General features: G+C 41.6%; 1 protein-coding gene across 3 annotated transcripts in view; it reads right to left on the bottom strand.

Moving 5' to 3' along the window:
* Positions 1–21,886, bottom strand: part of MATN2 (matrilin 2) — a 165,532-nt gene that overhangs the window by 36,112 nt on the left and 107,534 nt on the right. For all 3 annotated transcript variants that reach the window (XM_004047338.5, XM_004047339.5, XM_055348064.2), the window contains exons 6-7: positions 19,294–19,416; positions 3,694–3,816 (exon numbers count right to left, since the gene is read on the bottom strand). In XM_004047338.5, the coding sequence (XP_004047386.4) occupies positions 3,694–3,816; positions 19,294–19,416 (246 nt within the window). The remainder of the gene's footprint in view (positions 1–3,693; positions 3,817–19,293; positions 19,417–21,886) is intronic.

The following is a 21,886-nucleotide window of genomic DNA, read 5'->3' as shown; positions in this document are numbered from 1 at the left end:
CGCCTCAGCCTCCCAAAGTGCTGGGATTACAGGCGTGAGCTACCACGCCCAGGAAGATTTTTTTTTAAAGAATGATTTACACATGAGATAATTCAACTGAAAACCATTTAGATTCTTAAAGAGGTTATCACCCAGCAATCTGGCAGGCAGCTATTCAAATACCACCCTTTTCGGCTGGGCGTGGTGGCTCATGCCTGTAATCCCAGCACTTTGGGAGACTGAGGAGGGAGAATCACTTGAGTCCAGGAGTTTGAGACCAGCCTGGACAACATGGTGAAACCCCGTCTCTACTAAAAATACAAAAACTAGTCAGGCATGATGGTGCACGCCTGTAGTCCCAGCTACTAGGGAGGCCGAAGTGAGACAATCACCTGAGCCTGGGAGACAGAGGTTGTAGTGAGCCAAGATTGCTCCACTGCACTCCAGCCTGAGCAATAGAATGAGATTCTGTCTGAAAAAAAAAAAAGCAAAAAAAAAAACCTTCTCCAAATGGTTCTTTTTAGCAGATGTTTAACGGTGGCTCTTTGCCTTCTCACCACCCTTTTGTCATATTTCCTCATGTGTGTGCTTCTTAGATATTCACTCACTCACTTATTCATTCACTAAATATTTATTGAGGACCTACTGTGCATCCTATATCTGGTACCATGATAGGTGCTCTGACATGGCACCCACAGGATGGACACAACTTAATCTGGTAAGGCCCAGAGTGTCCACTAAAGCTCTGTGAGGTCAGATGACAGGACTGTCAGAAAACAAATCAAACGATCTTTCTGAGTGCTAACTTGTGAAAGAGTTGGAGCCCTGAGGAGGTAAGACTGAAACCATGAAAGATCAGCGACCCCAGGTAGTACATTTTGATACCAGCTGAGTGCACAGATAGTAAGTTTCAAAAAAACTGGAGAGGCAACAGGGTGTTAAGGCAGGAAGTCCTGTTCCTACAGTTTAGGAAATCCAGGTCCTGAGAAGTAGAAAGTAGCTGCTCAGGGTCACATAACCAACATGAGTGACATTGCCAAGCCTGGACGTCACGTCTCTTGGCTCAGTCGAACCCGTGGGCTTCACACCAATTTTTGAGAGCACTCATCATGGTACCAGAATCAGGGATCCTGGAGCTCAGCACAGGGGATGAACCCACATCTGATTTGGCCCTAGGGCTCTTCCTGGGCAGGCAGGGCAGTCGCAGTTTCTGTGCTTTGCACTACTGCCTTAATAATTCATGCCTTAAACTGATGATAGCACTCTCCATGAGGAGAAATTGTGCCCAGATGAGGAGCAAGAACAAATCCTGGCCAAGAATCTTTTCTTCAGTAGGATTCTGCCTTGATCTTTTTTCCCCCAGTTTAATTTCGATGACATCAAATTCCTTTAAAAATAGATTTCATATTAGATTTGAAAATTACCCACATCCATCAACCTCCTATTAAACATAAATGGCTGTATCCTGGGCTGAAGATTTGTAATGCTCAGATCACTCAAGAGACCTCAGGCTTCTAATAACGGACTCCAGATTTTTAAACCCAATTTCTTGGCTTCCCTCATCCACATAATGCTCCAGAGAGACAGTGAGCACTCGCTTCCGTTTACAGCTGTCTGCCCTAATGGACTGAGTGCAAGCATGAAGTCAGGGGCCGCTCCTGCAGGCGACCTCAGGAGTCAGGGTTGGGTTCACAGCAAAGACAATGGAAAATGTAACGATGAGGCGGGACGTTGGGCGAGGGCTGATGAGGACACTGGCCTTTAGGAACAAATTTCATTTTTCTTGGATGAAAAAGTAAGGAGCCTGGCTAAAGAGGTGCTATACCCACTGAATATACATGGATGAGCATTAGGGACTCTGGTCGGGGCCACAGATTGCTTGCAAACAGGCCCACCTGGGGACCAATCTGTAGCGCTCAGACCACTCCAAAATGGTCACTCCGTCTCTACTCCCTCTTCCATTCTCAGTCTTCTCCTTCCCATGATAATGATGCCTGCATTGCTTTGGACCTTCTCTTATTCCAAGTGCCTCTCCAGGAAGGGTGTGGAGGAAGTAGCAGAAATTAAGGGACTCAGATGGTTGGTAAGAGATGCAGAACGTCAAGAAAATGTCCTCCGCCCATGGCCCCAAGCCTAACTTGTTTCCTTTTCCCCCTCCATTAGTAACACATGAGGAAGCTTGCAATGAGCATCTGAGCTGAACCAGATCTAATCACCGCCCACTGAAGAGCTTTGGGTCTGCAAATATGAGTCCACCTGGGAGTGATTTCCCCTGGGTGCAGCCAGTCCCTCACACACCCACTCCTAGCAAAAGGTGTAAATAGCACAGAGGAGTGGCCAGACCAGAAAAGTTGGCCCTCTGACCTATTGCAGGCATGTGTGGTCTTATGAAAAATAGCTTATCTAATTGTTTTCACGTTCTGAATGCTCTCCATTAAAATTTTCATTTAATGCTTGAATGTGTCCAGGGTTTGTACCCTCACAAGGCAGTGGGAATAGTTTTATAAGAGAGGCTCCGTTTCAAAATCCGGGATTTGCAACCATCTGCCACTATACACAGTTTAACACTTGCTAGAATGAGTATGAAAGTTAATTTGTGCTATGAGCAGAATGTGACTCATCTGGATTCAGTTAAATAGCTCATGGTGCTTTTCAAAAAAGATATATGTGAAACCTTTCAAAACGCAGTCTTGCCAGGCAGAACACTGCTGTACACACCATCAGGAAGAAATGGGTGAAGGAGCATACAGAAAATTACATCCCTCAATGGAAGCTCCAGAGAGTTCTACGAATGACATTGTCAGCAGACCCCAAACAATTCAGTGTGCATAAGTGTGGACTAACTAGGGAAAGACTTTCTGAAAAAAAATTCACAACTTGCATGCCTAAAAAAGGCTATCTTTCTAACAAGATTGAAGAATTAAAAAAAAAATAGCCTCAATTTCTCCAGGATGATACATTGTAGAAAGATTCACTTACTCATTCCCATTCAGCAAACATTGTGCACATCTATGAGTACCAAGCACTCTTTGAGCTTTTGAGAATTCAGCAGCGAGAAAAAGATAATCGTCTCTGTCCTTGTGGGCCGTCCATTCTAGCAGTCTCTCAGGAATGGTTTGTCTTAAACAGGTGCCCTCTGGAGCCCGTGCTCAGATCCCCAATCATGCCCCTTGATGTGCTAGATGACAGGCATTTGAGGCACTCAGCACATCCACAATATCATCCCGCTGACACCCTGTACCCCTTGAATATTGCTGGGATGTCCTAGAGTCTCATTTTTCTTCTTCTTTCCTATCAAAGGGAATAAAGCTGCAATGTCCTCCCTCTTAGCATCCATCAAGTGTCTTATCTTGTAGGAGTAGAAGAAACCAACTCCTTCTACCTCTCATCTCTGGGCCCATTCTTTTCTTTTTCCAAGACCCCAATGCTATGGGAATAAGGGGGAGGGAGACTGCACCTGCATTTCACACAGGTGGGAGCTTCAGCTTGGGTCCACTTGGCTAATTGAATCTAATGGCCAGACCTATTCAATATCTAAAAATCATCCACATAATAGGATCTAGTGAGCCAAAAAGTAAAATAAAGGGGAGAATAATGTTAATAGACACAATGCTGAATACAAGCACATCTTGCTTAAGATTTGCACGGAAAGGAAAACTAACTAGAGGAGCATTTAGCAGAACAAGCCCTTCTCCAACTCCCACTGTAACTTACTTCTGCAGGTTTTCTTATCTGGATTCAGGGTAAAGCCTTTCAGGCAGTGGCAGGAATAGGAATCATCTGTGTTAACACACTCGTGCTGACATCCGTGATTAGATGAGGCACAGTAGTCTATCTCTGGCAAGAAGGAAAAATCACAAGAATGGCAAACCAATCAATAAAGCTAGCATAGGAAAACCAGGGATTTCCAGTCTTCATTTTCCCAAACAGGTAAAATCCCACACCTCAAAGAGTCACACAATGAAGGGGTCTCCCAATAAAGCTACTTCCATGTTTAGAGATATGGCCTCTCCTAAGAGAAACTTCTTCTCCTTCTTTCCTTCTCCTTCTTCCTTCCTCTTCCCTCTTTCCCCTCCTCCCCCTTCTCCTTCCTCTTTCCCTTCCCCCTCTTCCCTCTTCCCCTCTTCCTCCCTCCTCCTCTTCTTTCCCTCTTTCTTTTCTTTTCTTTCTTTCTTTCCTTCCTTCCTCTCTCTCCCTTCCTTCCTTCCTTTCTTCCTTTCTTCCTTCCTTCCTTCCTTTCTGTCTTTCTTTCTTTCTTTTCTTTCTTTCTTCCTTTCCTTCTTCTTCTTCTATTATTATTATTATTATACCTAGACTCTTCTGCTAGGCAAAGACAAACTTCCTGACATATTACGAAATGTTTATGCAACAAACAAATTTGTGAACATGCTTTCCTTGTCTTGATTCATGTAAGAGCCACTAAAATGAAGATGGGGTATTTGCCAGACTGCAGGCTGAGAATGGTTTAGCTGAGTGTTTTATCGAATTTAAGCAATTAAAACAATTAAACGTTCCCAAAGCCAAACTCCAAACCACTTAAACCCATCAAACAATGAGCCAAACAATAAGACACAAAATCATAACCTGGGAAAAATAAGGCCTAGGAGTGAAAGGCATAAATACTCTGAGTTCAAAACACCTCCTGGTTACCTCATTGGGCTCAGCTGCACATAAATAGGATTTTTTACCTCAAGATTCACAGAGAATGTGATCTCTAGGGATACACTAATTTAAACCAAAATATTTTTTTTAAAAGTATTTCATGAAATTTGTCATAATGAAATTTTACTTGTGTATTTTTATTTTTGTTTTTCTGTTTTTGTTCTTTATTTTTTCTTTTTTTTTGTATTTTTTGTATAAGTATTTTTAAATATGGAAAGAAACTTTTATTGCAGAATCTGAGCAAAATATTTTCCCATAGTGGAACTTGGACACATTGTTTAAAATTGCTTGAAATAAATGACCACTGATGGAATCTTAAAAGGAGTCTTTGTTTTGATGAGGGTTTTTATTATTTTAAGGAACATTTGAACTGCATAAATAATCTTCCTAATAAATAATTTGGTATAAATGAGAGTTCCCAGTCCATACCAGAGGAAACAAACTGAGTAAGGGAAAGATATACAATATTTTCGAAAGGAAAAAATGTTGAGTAAGATGCCAATATTTCCCAATTTAAACTTACGGAAATGTTAAGCAAAATATACAATAATGTCCAATTTCAAAAATGGACTGAGTAGTATAATAAATCCATGTACATATCACCCAGCTTCAGGAGAATCAATCTATGGCTGCTTGGCTTTCAGCAATGTCCCCACTCTCTATAGGAAGATCCCACATTACTTTGAAGCAAACCCCAGACATTGTATTGTTATTATTATTATTATTATTATTATTGTCTGTTTTGAGACAGAGTCTCGCTCCATTGCCCAGGCTGAAGCGCAATGTCGCAATCTAGGCTCACTGCAACCTCCACCTCCCAGGTTCAAGCAATTCTCCTGCTTCAGCCTCCTGAGTAGCTGGAATTACCGGTGCATGCCACCATGCCTGAGTAATTTTTTTTTTTTTTTTTTGAGATGGAATCTCACTCTAACACCCAGGCTGGAGTGCAGTGGCGCAATCTTGGCTCACTGCAACCTCTGCCGCCCAGGTCCAGGCAATCCTCCTGCCTCAGCCTCCCAAGTAGTTGGGATTACAGGTGCCTGCCACCATGCCCGGCTAATTTTTGTATTTTTAGTGGAGATGGGGTTTCACCATCTTGGCCAGGCTGGTCTTGAACTCCTGATCTCGTGATCCACCTGCCTCGGCCTTCCGAAGTGCTGGGATTACAGGAGTGAGCCACCACACCTGGCCCAGACATTGTATTATTTTGTCCATAAATGCTTCATAATGTAGCTTTAAAACACTGGGAGTCTTTATAAACAATATAACTGTAATACCATAGTCATATATAAAGGCATTTAAAAAATCTTTTTCTTTGAAAACAATTTCAAGCTTACAAAAAGTTACAAACATAAAAATAAAACAAGAAACACTTAAATACTCTTTACCCAGATTCACCTTTGTTAACATTTTACCCCATTCCTGTGATTACTTGGTCATCTCTCTGACCTATGTGAGGGTACATTACATACATTCTGGTCCTTTCCCTTAAAAACAGTCTGTGTTTCCTAAGAGGAGGGATATTCTCTTACATAACTGCAGTATGGTTATAAATTTCATAAGTTTACATTGATACAATACTTATATTTAATCTACCATCCATATTCTAATTTTGTCAGTTGACTTAATTATGTTCTTCATAGCATTTTTCACCTTCCAGTACAGGATCTAGCCTAGGGTCAGAGATTGTATTTCATTTTCATATCTGCTTAGTCTCCCTTAATCTAGAACCATGCTGCCTAATATGTCTATTTAAATTAAAATTGATTAAAATGAAATAACAATAAAAATTCAGCCAGGGGTGGTGGCTCATGCTTGTAATCCCAATGCTTTGTGAAGCTGAGGCTGGAGGATTGCTTGAACCCAGAAATTTGAGACCAGCCTGAGCAACATAGCAAGACCCCATTTCTGAAAAAAGAAGTTTTTTTTTTTTTTGAGATGGAGTCTCGCTCTGCTGCCCAGGGTGGAGTGCAGTGGCACGATCTCAGCTCACTGCAATCTCCGCCTCCCGGGTTCAAGCAATTCTCCTGCCTCAGCCTCCCAAGTAGCTGGAACTATAGGCGCACACCACCACACACAGCTAATTTTTTATAATTTAGTAGAGACGGGGTTTCACCGTGTTGCCCAGGCTGTTCTCGAACTCCTGAACTCAGGCAATCCACCCGCCTCGGCCTCCCAAAGTGCTAGGATTACAGGCGTGAGCCACTGCGCTCAGCAGAAAAAGAATTTTTTTAAGTTAGCTGAGCAAGGTGGCACCTGCCTGTAGTCCCAGCTACTAGGGAGGCTGAGGCCAGGAGATCTCATGAGCCCAGGAGTTGGTGATTGCAGTGAGCTATGAGCTATGACTGTACCACTGCAGTCCAGCCTGGGCAACAAAGCAAGAGCCTGTCTCTAACAAACAAAACAAAACGAAACAAAAATTCAGTTACTGGGTTGCATTGGCTGTATCTCAAGTGCTCAGTGGCCACGTGTGGCTCCTGACTACTGTATTGTATGATGCAAACAGAGAATTTCCATCAACCAGAGTGTCCCATAGGATAGTGATGGGCCAGAACATTTCCACAGCCTCTCTTGGTGTTTTATGACATAGAAATTTTGGAATAATACAGTCTCTTCTACTTGTTTTTAGTTTTTTTGGGGTATAATTGACAAAAACCAAACTGCACATACTCAAGAAAAACAATCTGATGCATTTTGCATATGTATCCTGCCATGAAACCATCGCCACAATCAAAATAATGAGCATACGCATTACTCTCAAAACTTTCCTGTCTCTTGCTAATTCATTCTTCCCCACTCTCTCCAGTCCCAAATAACCATTTACCTTCTATCCAGATAAATCAGTTTGCATTTTCTAGAATTTTATTTTTTATCTTCTTTTTTTATCTCCCCAGGGAACTTTAAATAAACGTAATCATATAGTATGTATTCTTTTTTGTCTGGTTTCTTTCATTCAGCATAATTATTTTGAGATTCATCCATATTCATATGTGTGTCAATAGTTTGTTCCTTTTTATTGCAGAGTAGTATTTCACTATGTGATTATACCACAATTTGTTTATCCATTCACTTGCTGAAGGGCTGGTTACCTGTTTCCAGTTTGGGGCTATCACAAATAAAGCAGCTATGAACACTAATGCACAAGTTTTTGTGTGGACATATGCTTTCATTCCTTTTGCATAATGGATGAGTCATATGGGACATGTATGCTTAACTGCTTAAACATTCCCACCAGCAATTTATGAGAGTTCCAGTTGCTCCATATCCTCATCATCACTTGGTAATTTTAGTCATTCTAGTGGGTATGATTATCTCAATATGACTTCACTTTGTATCTACCTAATGACTAATGTTGTTGAATATATTTTCATATGCTTCTTCGCCATCTCCATATATTCTTTGGCTTATTGAGTGACTTGTCTTTTTTTTTTTTTTTTTTTTTTTTTTTTTTGACAGAGTCTTGCTCTGTCACCCAGGCTGGAATGCAGTGGTGCAATCTCAGCTCACTGAAACCTCTGCCTCCTGGGTTCAAGCAATTCCCCTGCCTCAGCTTCCCAAGTAGCTGGGATTACAGGCACCTGCCACCATGCCTGGCTAATGTTCATATTTTTAGTAGAGACAAGCTTTCACCATGTTGGCCAGGCTTGTCTCAAACTCCTGACCTCAAGTGATCCACCTGCTTTGGTCTCCCATTGTGCTGGGATTACAAGCATGAGCCACCGTGCCCAGCCTGAAAAGGTATTTTTTAAATTTCATATTTTGATGGTCCATTGTAAGTATATAAAACTAACTTATTTTTGTATATTGATCTTGTGTCCTGCAACCTTGATAAAGTCACTTGCTATTAATAGTTCTAGTAGCTTTTTTATAGATTCCTTTGGATTTTCTACACAGGTGATCATGTTATCTGTTAATAAAGATGGTGTTTTTTTTAACAATCTAGGTACCATTTATTGATCTTTCTCTGTCTTATTGCACTGGCTAGAACTTCCAGTACAATATTAAATAGAAGTGGTGTGAGTGGACATTCTGTTTTATTCCTGATCTGATAAAGAAAGCATTGTCTTTCACTATTAAGTATGATGTTAGCTGATAGTTTTTTCACTGATGCACTTTATCAGATTGAGGCAGTTACCTTCATTCCGTTGTTTTTTTTTTTTTGTTTTTTGGTTTTTTTTTTTTTTTTGAGATGGAGTCTTGCTCTGTTGCCCAGGCTGGAGTGCAGTGGCACGATCTTGGCTCACTGCAAGCTCTGCCTCCCAGGTTCACGCCATTCTCCTGCCTCAGCCTCCCGAGTAGCTGGGACTACAGGTGCCTGCCACCATGCCCAGCTAATTTTTTCTATTTTTAGGAGAGACGGGGTTTCACCGTGTTAGCCAGGATGGTCTCAATCTCCTGACCTCACGATCCGCCCGCCTCGGCCTCCCAAAGTACTGGGATTACAGGCGTGAGCCATCACGCCTGGCCACCTTCATTCCTAATTTGCTGAAAGTTTATTTAAAGAAAAAATGAATGTCAGATCTTATCCAATGCTTTTTCTGCATCTATTGAGATGGCTCATATGGTTTTGACTTTTTAATATGTTAACATTATGAATTACATTGATTGAGTTTTGAATGTTAAGCCAACTTTGAATTCCTGGAATAAATCCCACTTGGTCGTGATGTATTGTACTTTTTAATATATTGTTAAATTTGATTGCTAGAAACTGTTTAAATAACTTTTGCAGGTATTTCATGAGAAATATTTGTGTATAGTTTTCTTTTTTTATGTCTTTCTTTTCTGGTTTGGGTATCAGGGTACTGATAGCCTCATAGGATGAGTTGAAAATTGTTCTTTCTTCTTCAATCTTTTGGAATAATTTGTGTAGAATTAGTATTAGTTTTTCCTCAAATTTTTGGTAGAATTCACCAGTTAAGCCAACTAGGTTTGAAGTCTTCTCTGTGGGAAGGTTTTAAAGTGCAAATTCCATTTCTTTTAATAGATAGAGATCTATTCAGACTATATTCTTTTGTCTTTGGTCGGTGGGGGGAGAGAGTCTCACTCTGTTGCCCAGGTTGGAGTGCAGTGGTGTGATCATGGCTTACTGAAGCCTCAACCTCCTGGGCTGCTCAAGCAACCCTCCTGCCTCAGCCTTTCGAGTAGCTGGGACTACAGGCACTTGCCACCATGCCCAGTTAATTTATTTTTTGTAGAGATGGGGTCTTGCTATGTTACTCAGGCTGATCTAGAACTCCTGGCCTCAAGCAATCCTCCCACCTAAGCCTCCCAAAGTTCTGGAATTACAGGTATGAGCCACCATGCCCAGCCTCTATTTATTCTTGGGTAAACTTTAGTAGTTTGTGTCTTTCAAGGAATTTGTCCATTTCATCTAAGTTGTCATAGTTATTGGCATAAACTTGTTTATGATTTTTCTGTATATATATATATGTATGTGTGTATACATATGTGTGTGTGTGTGTATATACATATATATATATATATATATATTTTTTTTTTTTTTTTTTTGGTGGAGATGGGCTCTATGCTGCCCAGGCTGGTCTTTAACTCCTTGCCTCAAGTGATCCTCCTGCTTTGGCCTCCCACAGTGTTCAGATTACAGGCATGATCCACCATGCTTGGTCTGTATTATCCTTCAAAGTTTGTAGGATATGTATTGATGTCCACTTTCTCATTCCTGATATTAGTAATTTGTGTCTTCTCTCTTTTTTCTTCCTTGACTAGTCTGGTTAGACATTTATCAATTTTATTAATCTTCTAAAAAAAACACATTTTGGTTTTTACCAATTATCTCTATTGATTTATGTCTTCTATTCCTTTTATTTTAGCTCAGATCCTTATTATTCCCTCTCTCTTGAATGTCTAATATACGAAGACATGTTAACTTCCGTGTTCATTCATTCATTCAGTAAATATTCTCTGAGCATTTACCATGGGGCAGGCACTAGGATCAGTGTTGAACAAAGAGGCACAGTCCCTTGCTTCATGAAATTTGTAAGAGTCCCTTACAATCACTTATACTGGAAAATATTCGTTAATCAAATAATAACACCAATAAACATACATTTATAAATTAGATATATATAATTGGATAATTTTATGAAGAACAGGTATTAAAGACATGATAAAAAAGCAAGAAGAAGAAATTTTCTCCTAGAAAATCAGCAACATTTTTAAAAATTGCTCCCTTAAGAAACACTTTTTTTTCCTTCAACTTTTATTTTAAGTTCTAGGGTATATGTGCAGGATGTGCAGGTTTGTTAGGTAAATGTGTGCCATGTTGGTTTGCTGCACAGATCAGCGCATCACCCAGGTATTAAGCCCAGCATCCATTAGCTATTCTTCTGGATGCTTTCCCTCTCCCCACTCCTGGCTACAGGCCCCGGTGTGTTGTTCCCTATCATGTGTCCATGTGTTAAGATGAAATGGACAAATTCCTTTTACACTGCTGGTGGGAATGTAAACTAGTACAACAACTATGGAAAGCAATGTAGAGATTCCTTAAAGAACTAAAAGTAGGCCAGGCGCAGTGGCTCACGCCTGTAATCCCAGCACTTTGAGAGGCCGAGGCAGGCGGATCACAAGTTCAGGAGATCGAGACCATCCTGGCTAACACGATGAAACCCTGTCTCTACTAAAAATACCAAAAAAAAAAAAAAAAAAAAATTAGCCGGGCGTGGTGGCGGGCGCCTGTAGTCCCAGCCACTCGGGAGGCTGAGGCAGGAGAATGGCGTGAACCCTGGAGGTGGAGCTTGCAGTGAGCCGAGATCGCGCCACTGCACTCCAGCCTGGGCGGCAGAGCGGGACTTCGCCTCAAAAAAAAAAACTAAAAGTAGACCTACTATTTGATCCAGCAATCCCACTACTGAGTATCTACCCAGAGGAAATTAAGTCATTATATGAAAAAGATACTTGCACACGCATGTTTATAGCAATACAATTTGCAATTGCAAAAATATGGAACCAGTCCCAATGCCCATCAATCAACAAGTGGATAAAGAAAATACAGTGTCTATATACACCATGGAATACTACTCAGCCATAAAAAGGAACAAAAGAATGGCATTTGCAGCAACCTAGATGGAGTTGGAGACCATTATTCTAAGTGAAGTAACTCAGGAATGGAAAACCAAATATCCCACTTCTCACTTTTAAATGGGAGCTAAGCTATGAGGATGCAAAGGCATAAGAATGATACAATGGACTTGGGGTGGGAGGGTGGTGAGGGATAAAAGACTACACACTGGGTACTATGTATCCTGCTCAGGTGATGGTTGCACCAAAAATCTCAGAATCACCACTAAAGAACTTGTCCATGTAACCAAACACCACCTGTTCCCCAAAAACCTATTGAAATCATAAATAATTTAATTTAATTTAAAAATAAAAAATGCCCCCTTAAACACTGATGGTAAAGTATAAATCAGTAAAATGTTTTTGGAAAATAATTTTGAATATGTATCAAAAGACTTAAAATGTTAATTGCCTTTGACTCAATAAATTTCCTTTTTTGTTGTGTTCCTAAGAAAATGATCAGAAAAAAAGATTCAAGCATAAGAATGTTTATCACAATATTATCTGAGCAGCCAAAAAAACCTGAACACATTCTGACATATACATATAATAGAATTTTACACAGACATTAAAATGTTTTTGATAACGTTTAAGTGACATGTCAAAATGCTTATGATTTATTATTATACTGCATGATCTCAACTCTATAAAAATAAATCCATACACATACATTAAAAAAAGACTGGAGAGAAATGTTCCAAATTGGCATAAACAATGTTTACCAGCTAGGTGCAGTAGTGTGCGCCTATAATCTCAACACTTGGGAGACCAAGGCAGAAGGACTGTTCGAGCTCAGGAGATCAAGACCAGCCTGGGCAACATGGTGAGAAACCCATCTCAAAAAGCAAAACACACACAAAAACAGTGGTTTTCTCTGGGCGGTAGTATCACAGATCATTTTATTTCATAGAATTTCACTTCTATAGGAACCAGTTTCCCTCAATGAACCTGTATTACTTTTGTAATCAGAAAAATACTAAAAATAAATGTACACATTTGTACTTTGTGAAACTAGTTGCCATGGAAAACGGCCCAAATAATATACAAAAAAGAACAATGTGGGAAGTGTCCTGTGATTTGGAGAAGAACATAATCAGGGAACATTGCTAAAAACAATATATATATATAGCTTCAGGTGTGCATATCTGCTACAGTTTGGATGTTTGCTCCCATAAACTTCATGTTAAAATTTAATCTACAGTGTTGGAGGTGGGGCTTAATGGGAGGTGTTTGGGTCATGGTGGGGAATCCCTAATGAATAGCTTGGTGCTGTCCTCACAGTAATGAGTACGTTTGCTCTGTTAGTTCTCATGAGAGCTGGTTGTTAAAAAGAGCCTGGCACCGCCTCATCCTTTCTCTCTTGCTTCCTCTCTCACCATGTGATCTCTGCACAGGTCGGCTCCACATCACCTCCCGCTGTGAGTGGAAGCAGCCTTAGGCTTTCACTAGATGCCCAATCTTCCCGCCAGCAGAATCATGAGCCAAATAAACCTTATTTTCTTTATAAATTACCCAGTCTCAGGTGTTCCTTTATAGCAACACAAATGGACTGAAACATATCCATTTTGTACTGGTGTTGTGTGATAGTATCACAGATCACTTTATTTCACAGAATTTCATTTCTACCTCTGCCTCAAAGGTTTCCTCCTTCTCTCACTGCCTTCAAATCTTTAATCAAAGACTAGTATTACTTTGCTGTTGAGACCTGTAGTATTCTCTTATCCTGCTCCAATAGAATGTAGGCTCCATAAGGACAGATATTGGTGGGGGTTTTTTTGGTCTGTTTAATATATTACTGCATGCCCAGTGTCTACAATCATATCTGACACATAGTAGATACTCAACAAATATTTGTGGAATGAATAAAAGGTTATTGGTATTACTCTTACTGGAGTGTGTTTTTGAGAGTTTAGATACATACACATTGCACACCATGAAGAAACACGGGGACACTATGAATGGAAGATAGCTCTCATCCCTCCATAAGGCTTCTTCCCAGCAAGCTGTTTAAAAACCTCCTTCTAGGAGGATCTCAGTTCAACAATTAGCATCCTGTGGTTACAGACATTTGGCCAGTTACAAACCAACCAATCATTCATTGAGCACAAATTCCTCCACACACAAATTGGTCAAATGCCTATTAAAATTTAGATGGTCACTACTACATTTTCCATGCCTGGCTAGTCTACTAAATGAAATAAAGTTACTCTGATATGACTCATTCTTAGTGGCCACAAAGAATGCAAGTAGCCAAATTTGTTTTGTTCATTTCTAAGAGCAAGGAAATAGATATCAGCTCAGTCTAGGGAATCACTTTCTAAGAGTCAGAGCTATACAAAGTGGAATGAACTACCATGGGGTATAGTGAATATCCTGTCAGTGGGGGTATTCAAATGCAGGTTGGATGATGGCACAGTGAGAATATTGTAGGATGGATAGTTGGGCAAGAACTAGGTTGAACTTTAAAGCCTCTTCCAGCTGAAAGTGTTTGATTTATGCACATAGGGAGTCACAAAAGTGGCATATTACAGGCTGTAGGAAGGTAGTGGCACTCAGTATGTTAACTATGCCCTGGCCAAGAAACCTGACAACTGATACTTTGTAGTTCTTCTATTGCTGATTCAGTATAAAATTATTTCCGGAATGGTGGCTCATCCTGTAATCTCAGCACTTTGGGAGGCCAAGCTGGGAGAATCACTTGAGGTCAGGAGGTCTAGTCCAACCTGAGCAACACAGCAGACCCCATCTCTACTTTAAAAAGTTTACTTCCTTCTGTGTTTTGTTTTTAGTGCAAACACAAAAATATTCATTCAGTGCCTTACTCTGTGCAAAGCATTCTTATTTGAAAAATAAGGATGGAAATGTCAACCAAGTTATTACTGGAGACTGAAAAACAATGAGTATAATGACCTCCAAGCACAAAAATAATAAATGGCAACATGCAAAAGATGGTGTCCACAATTGCCTTTATTCATCATTACAGGCATTAGATGATTAAGCATTAGACTCAAAGCCCACAGTCTCCTTGCTACCAAAGACATGAATCCCTGTCCAGCAGACTGAAGTCCTCTATAGATCTTTCTGGTGAAAAGACCCTGGATATCTGAGAGTGTTCTTTCTCATGCTTGGCTCAAGAATAAGGGTTTCAATCTAGATCTCAAAAAGTCTTGCTACCATAGGACCAGCAATTCCACTTCTGGGTATAAAAACCCAGAAGAACTGAAAGCAAGGACTTGAACACTCATGTTTATAGTAGCTTTATTCACAATAGGCAAAAGGTGGAAGGAGCCCAAATGTCCATCAACAGATGGATAAACAAAATGGGGTATATACATATAATTGAATATTATGCAGTCTTAAAAAGGAAGGAAATTCTGATATATACTACAACACAGATAAACCTTGAGGACATTATGCTAAGTGAAATATGTTAGGCAGCAAAGGACAAATACCATATAATCCCACTTACATGAAATGCCGAGAGTGGTGAAATTCACAGACAGAAGGTAGAATGGTGGTTGACAGGGCAGGCAATGGGGAGTTATTGTTCAATGGGCACAGCGTTTCAGTTTGGGATGATGAAATGTTCTGGAGATGGATGGTGAGGATAGTTACAGCTGGGTGGAAATCAGGTGACCCCAGCCAGGGGGTGTGGTCTGGAGAGGCAGGAAGGAGACAGGCCAGGATATGCGTTTTTCACAATGTGAGTGTATTTAATGCCACTGAATGGGTACAGTGGTAAATTTTCTATTATGTATGTTTTATAACAATACCAGAAAAAGAAAAGTCTTGCTAACGTTTTGCAAACTGATGGTACCTGTGTGTTTCCACCTTTCTCCCGTCTAGATTTGGATGGGCTGCTCTAGGGTAAGAAATTGATATAAAGGTGGTGCTTTTTTGAACACCACTCACATATTTCAAATTATAGTACTGGCTCATGAACATAAAGCCCTATTATGTACATTTTTGCTTAATCATAAATTAACCATGCTTGGTTTATTACATTGACTAGTCTACCTTTTTTAGATAATAGTTGCACACTTACTAATTGTATTCGCTTTCAAATATACTTTTGGTTAAAAATATAGGCTGAAATTTGAGAAACTGAGTTTCTTTTATTTTTTGCAAGTTTATAAGAAGTAGAATTTAAAAAAAAAAAAATCTTTCAACATCACAGCAGTAACCAGGCCGACTTGGCTGGAAGCTGGGGGGGAGGCCTTGGTACTCACTAACAGGGTGGCTGCTTCAGTTCTGAGCTTCTGCCTCTATCCTGTTTCTGTAATTTTAACTGGTCTCTATTTCTCAGTTCTTGTCCCCGCCACAGATCTGGAGCACTCCTGAGTGTTTCATTCTTACGACTGGGCTTTTGCCTTATTTTCTACTCTTAGCTTTCCAAGTACTCTGTCTCCTTTCTTCCTCTTGTCTCCCTCCTCGCGGGTCTGGCTCTTGCCCACCCCAAGCATGGTGGGAAGAGGGCTCTTCTAAGGGATGTACTGCCCTGAGGCTGCCTGCACGAACCCTCCAGTCTCCCAGCACTCTTCCCTGCCCACGCATTGGGGCGGCCCACTTCTGGATCTTGATTCTGACAACTGCACTGCTGGGCTCGCTGCCTAGCTGGTGAGACCTCACAGCTGGATCAGCCCCTCCCGTGGCTCCTAGCCAAACCTCCCCTCCCAGTCCCACTATGCTGCGGTATCTACTTCCAGGGTCTGATTCCAGGGCTCCAACACCCTCCTTGCCTGCACCACCCTGGGCTGGGGATCTGGGACAGGAGGCATGCTGAGCCACAGGGTGGGGAAGATGGTGCCACTCTGGGAACTAGGGCTGGTGCTGGGGTAGAAATCAGGTGACCCCAGACAGTGTGTGCAGTCTGGAGAGGCAGGTAGGAGACTGGCTAGGATATGTGTTTTTCTCCAGTCCTTACCCCTGCAAGGCAGCATCTCACCTGTTCTGGTCTAACTGGTCTCCTTCCTCTAACTCCTGCTGTGGTCCTGGCTGCATCACACTGTAGGCCCTTGGTCACATAACTCCTGGCACCATGACTCAGCTACTCAGTGTGGCTATGGCTAAGGTCCCTCACCAGCTTGCAGTGGAAATCTTGAATGTTTTTTGCACCTTTAAATGTAGCCCAGGCACGTGGTATATGCACAGTAAATACTCATTTTTTTTAGAGTTTTGGAGGCCAGGTGTGGTGGCTCATGATGACCATAATCCCAGCACTTTGGGAGGCTGAGGTGGGAGGATTGCTTGAGCCCAGGAGTTGGAAGCTGCAATGAGCTGGGATTGCACCACTGCATTCCAGCATGGGTGACAGAGCAAGATCCTATTTCTAAAAAACATAATGAGAATAAATAAAGTCTTTGAAACCCACACCATCCCTTTTTAGCCTTTTTCTTTTTTTTTTAAGACAAGGTCTTACTGTGTCATCCAGGCTGGAGTGCAGTGGTGCCATCATGACTCACTACAGCCCCAACCTCCCAGACCCAACTAGTGATCTTCCCACCTGAGCCTCCCAAGTAGCTGGGAGTACAGACACTTGTCACCATACCTGGCTAATTAAAAAAAAAAAAGTTTTCGTAGAAATAGGGTCCCTCCATATTACCAGGGCTGGTCTCAAACTCCTGGGCTCAAGTAATCCTCCTGCTTCTCTTCCCAAAGTGCTGGGATTACAGGCGTGAGCCACTGTGCCCAGCCTCATTTAGTCTTCAAGATTATGCTATGGCCGGGTGCTGTGGCTCATGCCTGTATTCCCAGCACTTTGGGAGGCTGAGGTGGGTGGATCACTTGAGGTCAGGGATTCGACACCAGCCTGGCTAATATGGTGAAACACCACTGCTATCAAAAAATACCAAAAAAACTAGCTGGGTGTGGTGGTGCGAGCCTGTAGTCTCAGCCACTTGGGAGGCTGAGGTGGGGGAATCACTTGAACCCGGGAGGTGGAGGTTGCAGTGAGCCGAGATCACATCACTGCTCTCCAGCCTGGGTGACAGAGTAAGACCCAGTGTCAAAAAAAAAAAAAAAAAAAAAAAAAAAGGAAAGGATAATGCTATGCAGTAGGCAGTATTATCATCCTGTACTGTAACTGAGGAAACTGAGGCATAAGTAACTTGCCCAAGATCACCAAGAGAAAAAGCAGAGAAGCTGGGATTAGAACCAAGGCCGGCTGCTGGCAGCCCACGGCCTCCTCTTTGATGAGGAACACTGACTCATCAGCCCAACAACCACAACTCCCCAACCACGACGACAGCACAGGCTGCTATTTTACAGTTCAGAATATTCAGAAGGGAAGGGAGACCACGAACACAGCAGCCCACTCATTCATTTACTTACTCTTTCAATAAACAAAACAAATAAACCACTGTATATGCCAGTCATGCACGGGGCATGGAGAGTACAGTTCTCTGCCTGGTTCACATCTTCAACTTCTTTCCTTCTCCTGGAACCCCCACCTCACCCTTTTCTGCCTAGTGAATGACAGCTCCACCTCCAAGACTCAGCCACAGTTATCTTCTCCATTAAGGACCTTGCCGTACTCATTTCTATTGGCACATGGTTGGGGCTCCAGAAATGTATGCTTTTGACCTAATGTGTCCCTTATAGTTCCATACATCACCCACACCTCCAGCTCTGGTGTTTGTAAGCTGCTGATATTTAGGTATTGAAGAGTAGGAAGTAAGTTTATGTTGAAAAAGGTTTTGTGCAGATGTATCCTGTTTTACATAGTGAATACATTTTAGAAAGGTTGTAGGTACATGAACTTTTTATGAATTAAAATCCTGTTTTCTCACTGATGCATGTCTCTGAGGTGCCTTACCCTATTCTAGATTGTTATTAAAGTCCACTTTTTATAAATGCTTGGCCCTAATACTTAACAAGCAAGCTTTTCTCAAGTGATCCTCCCTATAGAAGGATAATAATCCACACACAATCCCTTAAGTCTCCTGATGTACCTTTATATTTAATAGAACACTTTTGGAATCTTTTTGCAACTAGTTATTATCTTTTTTGCAAAACTAATGATCATCTTTATCAAATTTTATGTTCAAATTTTGGGAGCTGAAATTAATTCTGATTTTTATGTATATAGTTAAAATCAAATTGAACTAAATAGCTCAAACAAAACATGAGCAGTTCTTTGCAAACTGCGGTCCACCAGAAGAAATCACTTATGATTCTTTTTGGCTCAGCGATTTTCTTGTGTGGAGTCAGAGCTAAAGCCCACAAGCCACAAAGCTTCAGTGAAAACATCTCAAGCCCTGTTAGTGCTGATGGGCACAGTCAGGCTGAGTTAGCAGGAAGTAAGTTGCTCGGATTGTCAGCATGCTCAGCAGATGCTGAAGGAACAGTCCTACACATGGTGCCTTCATCATATTCCTTGAATAGTGATGTTGAGATACAGTGGTCTATGGTCTTAAGCCAAGTCATGAAAGTCCTGACAGAGGAGGAATGGGGCAAAAGGTATTAGACCCCCATGACATAATTATATTGCTAATCTATACTTGAGAGAGTTCCATGGTCACAGTCACCACAGCAATAACAGCAAATGTTTCTCTGTGTGTGCATGTGTGTGTAACTTACTTGTGCACGTTTTTTTATCTGGGTTAAGAGCAAATCCTTCATGGCACTGGCAAAGGTAGGAGCCATCAGCATTTACACACTCATGTTCACATCCGTGGTTTTCTGAGGCACAGTAGTCCACAGCTGGAGAGAATAAAACACATTCAGAATTAGAAATGCAAACAGAGGAAAAGGGAATGGTAGGATGAGGGCATACTGATAACAGATATTAATTAGGTTTAATATTATTGCCCCCAAAAAGAGTAGGATAAACAGTTATGAACCCAAGGTCTCTGCCCCCTTCAAAAAAAATCAGGAGTCTATATCAGGCAATTCATATAGGAAGATATAGGAAGTAAACTAAAGAACATGTGAACAAGGCCGGGCGCGGTGGCTCACGCCTGTAATCCCAGCACTTTGGGAGGCCGAGGCGGGTGGATCACGAGGTCAGGAGATCGAGACCATCCTGGCTAACACGGTGAAACCCCGTCTCTACTAAAAAATACAAAAAATTAGCCGGGCGTGGTGGCGGGCGCCTGTAGTCCCAGCTACGCGGGAGGCTGAGGCAGGAGAATGGCGTGAACCCGGGAGGCGGAGCTTGCAGTGAGCCGAGATCGCGCCACTGCACTCCAGCCTGGGCGACAGAGCGAGACTCCGTCTCAAAAAAAAAAAAAAAAAAAAAAAAAAAAAGAACATGTGAACAATTGTATTTAAAAGTTAAAGAATTGCAAATCAAAATCATCACAAGGTGCACTTACACCTAGTAAACTGGCAAAAATAAGATGAGATAAAACCCAGTGGTAGAAAGGCAGCAGCGTTATTAATGGTAGGGGCATTATAAATTGAGAAAGATCCTTTTGGAAGGCAATTTGACAATGTTCACCCTGGACATGAAACCCAAAGAAATAGCTAGGAAAAGGGTGAAATTATATACAATAAACTATTAATAGCATTGTTTACAACAACAACAAAAAATCCTAGAAAATAAGATGAACATTGAATAAGGGTAAATGGTTTAACAATGTATGAGAAAATACACTGGCTGATTTTTCATTAGTTCCACAAATATGTGTTCCTGTGTTCCACAAATATTTCATTTGTTTCATTAGTTCCACAAATATGTGTTCATTACACAAATATGTGTAATGAACAAAAATGTATTCATTAGTTCCTGAGTACCTACTATGGGCCAGGTCCTGTTTTAGGAGCTAGGGATAGAACAAGTAAGAAAATAATCCAAAATTCCAGCCCCCAAGGAGCGTATATTTGGATAATGATGCTGGGAGTGGGGAACAGATAAGAAGTAAAATAAGTAAATAGCATAGTCTATTAGGAGATAAAGAAAATTCTGGAGAAAAACAAAACAATGAATAGGAGTAGGGTCAGTGGGGGAGTGGGTAGCAGGTGGGATGTAATAGAGGTGGTCAGGAAAGGCCTCTCTGAGAAGGTGGGTGGTTAGGAAGAGTGTTGACTAAAATACAAGCCATGAGGATATCTGGGAGAGGGTATCTTGGGCAAAACAAACAGCAAGTGCGAAGGCCAGGAGGTGGGACTCTGCCTGGTGGGCTGGAGGATCAGCAAAGAGGCCAGGGTGGCTGGAGGAGGGAGAGAGGTGGGAGATGAGAAGGGGGCAGTCAGGAGGGACCCATGGGCCATGCAAGGACCTCAGCTTTTAGTCTGAATGAGTTGGGAGTCACTGCAGGGTTCTGGACCCATGAGTCAAGAATAGACTGACAGGGCAAATCTGAGAGTAGAAAACCAGTAAGAAGGTGACTCCAGTAATCCCAGGGAGGAAGGGTGGAGGCTTAAACCAGGATGTCGCAGGGGATGAGGGGGAGTGGTGTTCTGGAAGTTATGGGTTGAATTATGTCCCCTAAAAAGACATGTTGGAGTCCTAAACCCTGGTACCTACGAATGTGGCCTTATTTGGAAATAGGGTCTTTGCAGAAGTAACCAAGTTAAAATGTGCTTATTGGGGTAGTGTGCTCTGATTCAATATGACTGGTGTTCTTATAAGAATAGATCTGTCCCTACAACCCAAACACTTTCCAGCAGGTCCCACCTCCAACACTGGGAATCAAATTTCTTGTCTTTTTTTTTTTTTTTTTTTTTGAGACAGGGTCTCACTTTGTCACCCAGGCTGGAGTGCAGTGGCACCACCTCTGCTCACTGCAGCCTCAACCTCCTGGGTTCAAGTGATCCTCCTGCCTCAGCCATCCAAGTAGCTGGGACTACAGGTGCGCGCCACCACATCTGGCTAATTTTTATATTTTTAGTAGGAATGGGGTTTCACCATGTGGGCCAGGCTGGCCTCAACCTTCTGAGCTCAAGAGATCCACCCGCCTCAGCCTCCTCCCAAAGTGCTGGGATTACAGGCATGAGCCACCGCGCCTGGCCACAGAGGTCAAATTTCAACACGAGACTTGGTGAAGCCAAACAAACCATATCCAAACCACAGCATAGCTCTAGCAAACTAATACACCTGGTAAATACTGAAGGTGGGGCTAACAGGATTCCTGTTGGATTAGAGGTGAAATGAGAAAAAGAGAGTGCACCTAGGGTCAACTCTGGGGTTGACAGAGCAAGACCCTGTCTCAAAAAAAAAAAAGTTTTT

The sequence above is a fragment of the Gorilla gorilla genome, chromosome 7 (assembly GCF_029281585.2).
Source record: "Gorilla gorilla gorilla isolate KB3781 chromosome 7, NHGRI_mGorGor1-v2.1_pri, whole genome shotgun sequence".
Classification (NCBI taxonomy): domain Eukaryota; kingdom Metazoa; phylum Chordata; class Mammalia; order Primates; family Hominidae; genus Gorilla; species Gorilla gorilla.
This window is presented reverse-complemented; position numbering and strand designations above follow the sequence as displayed.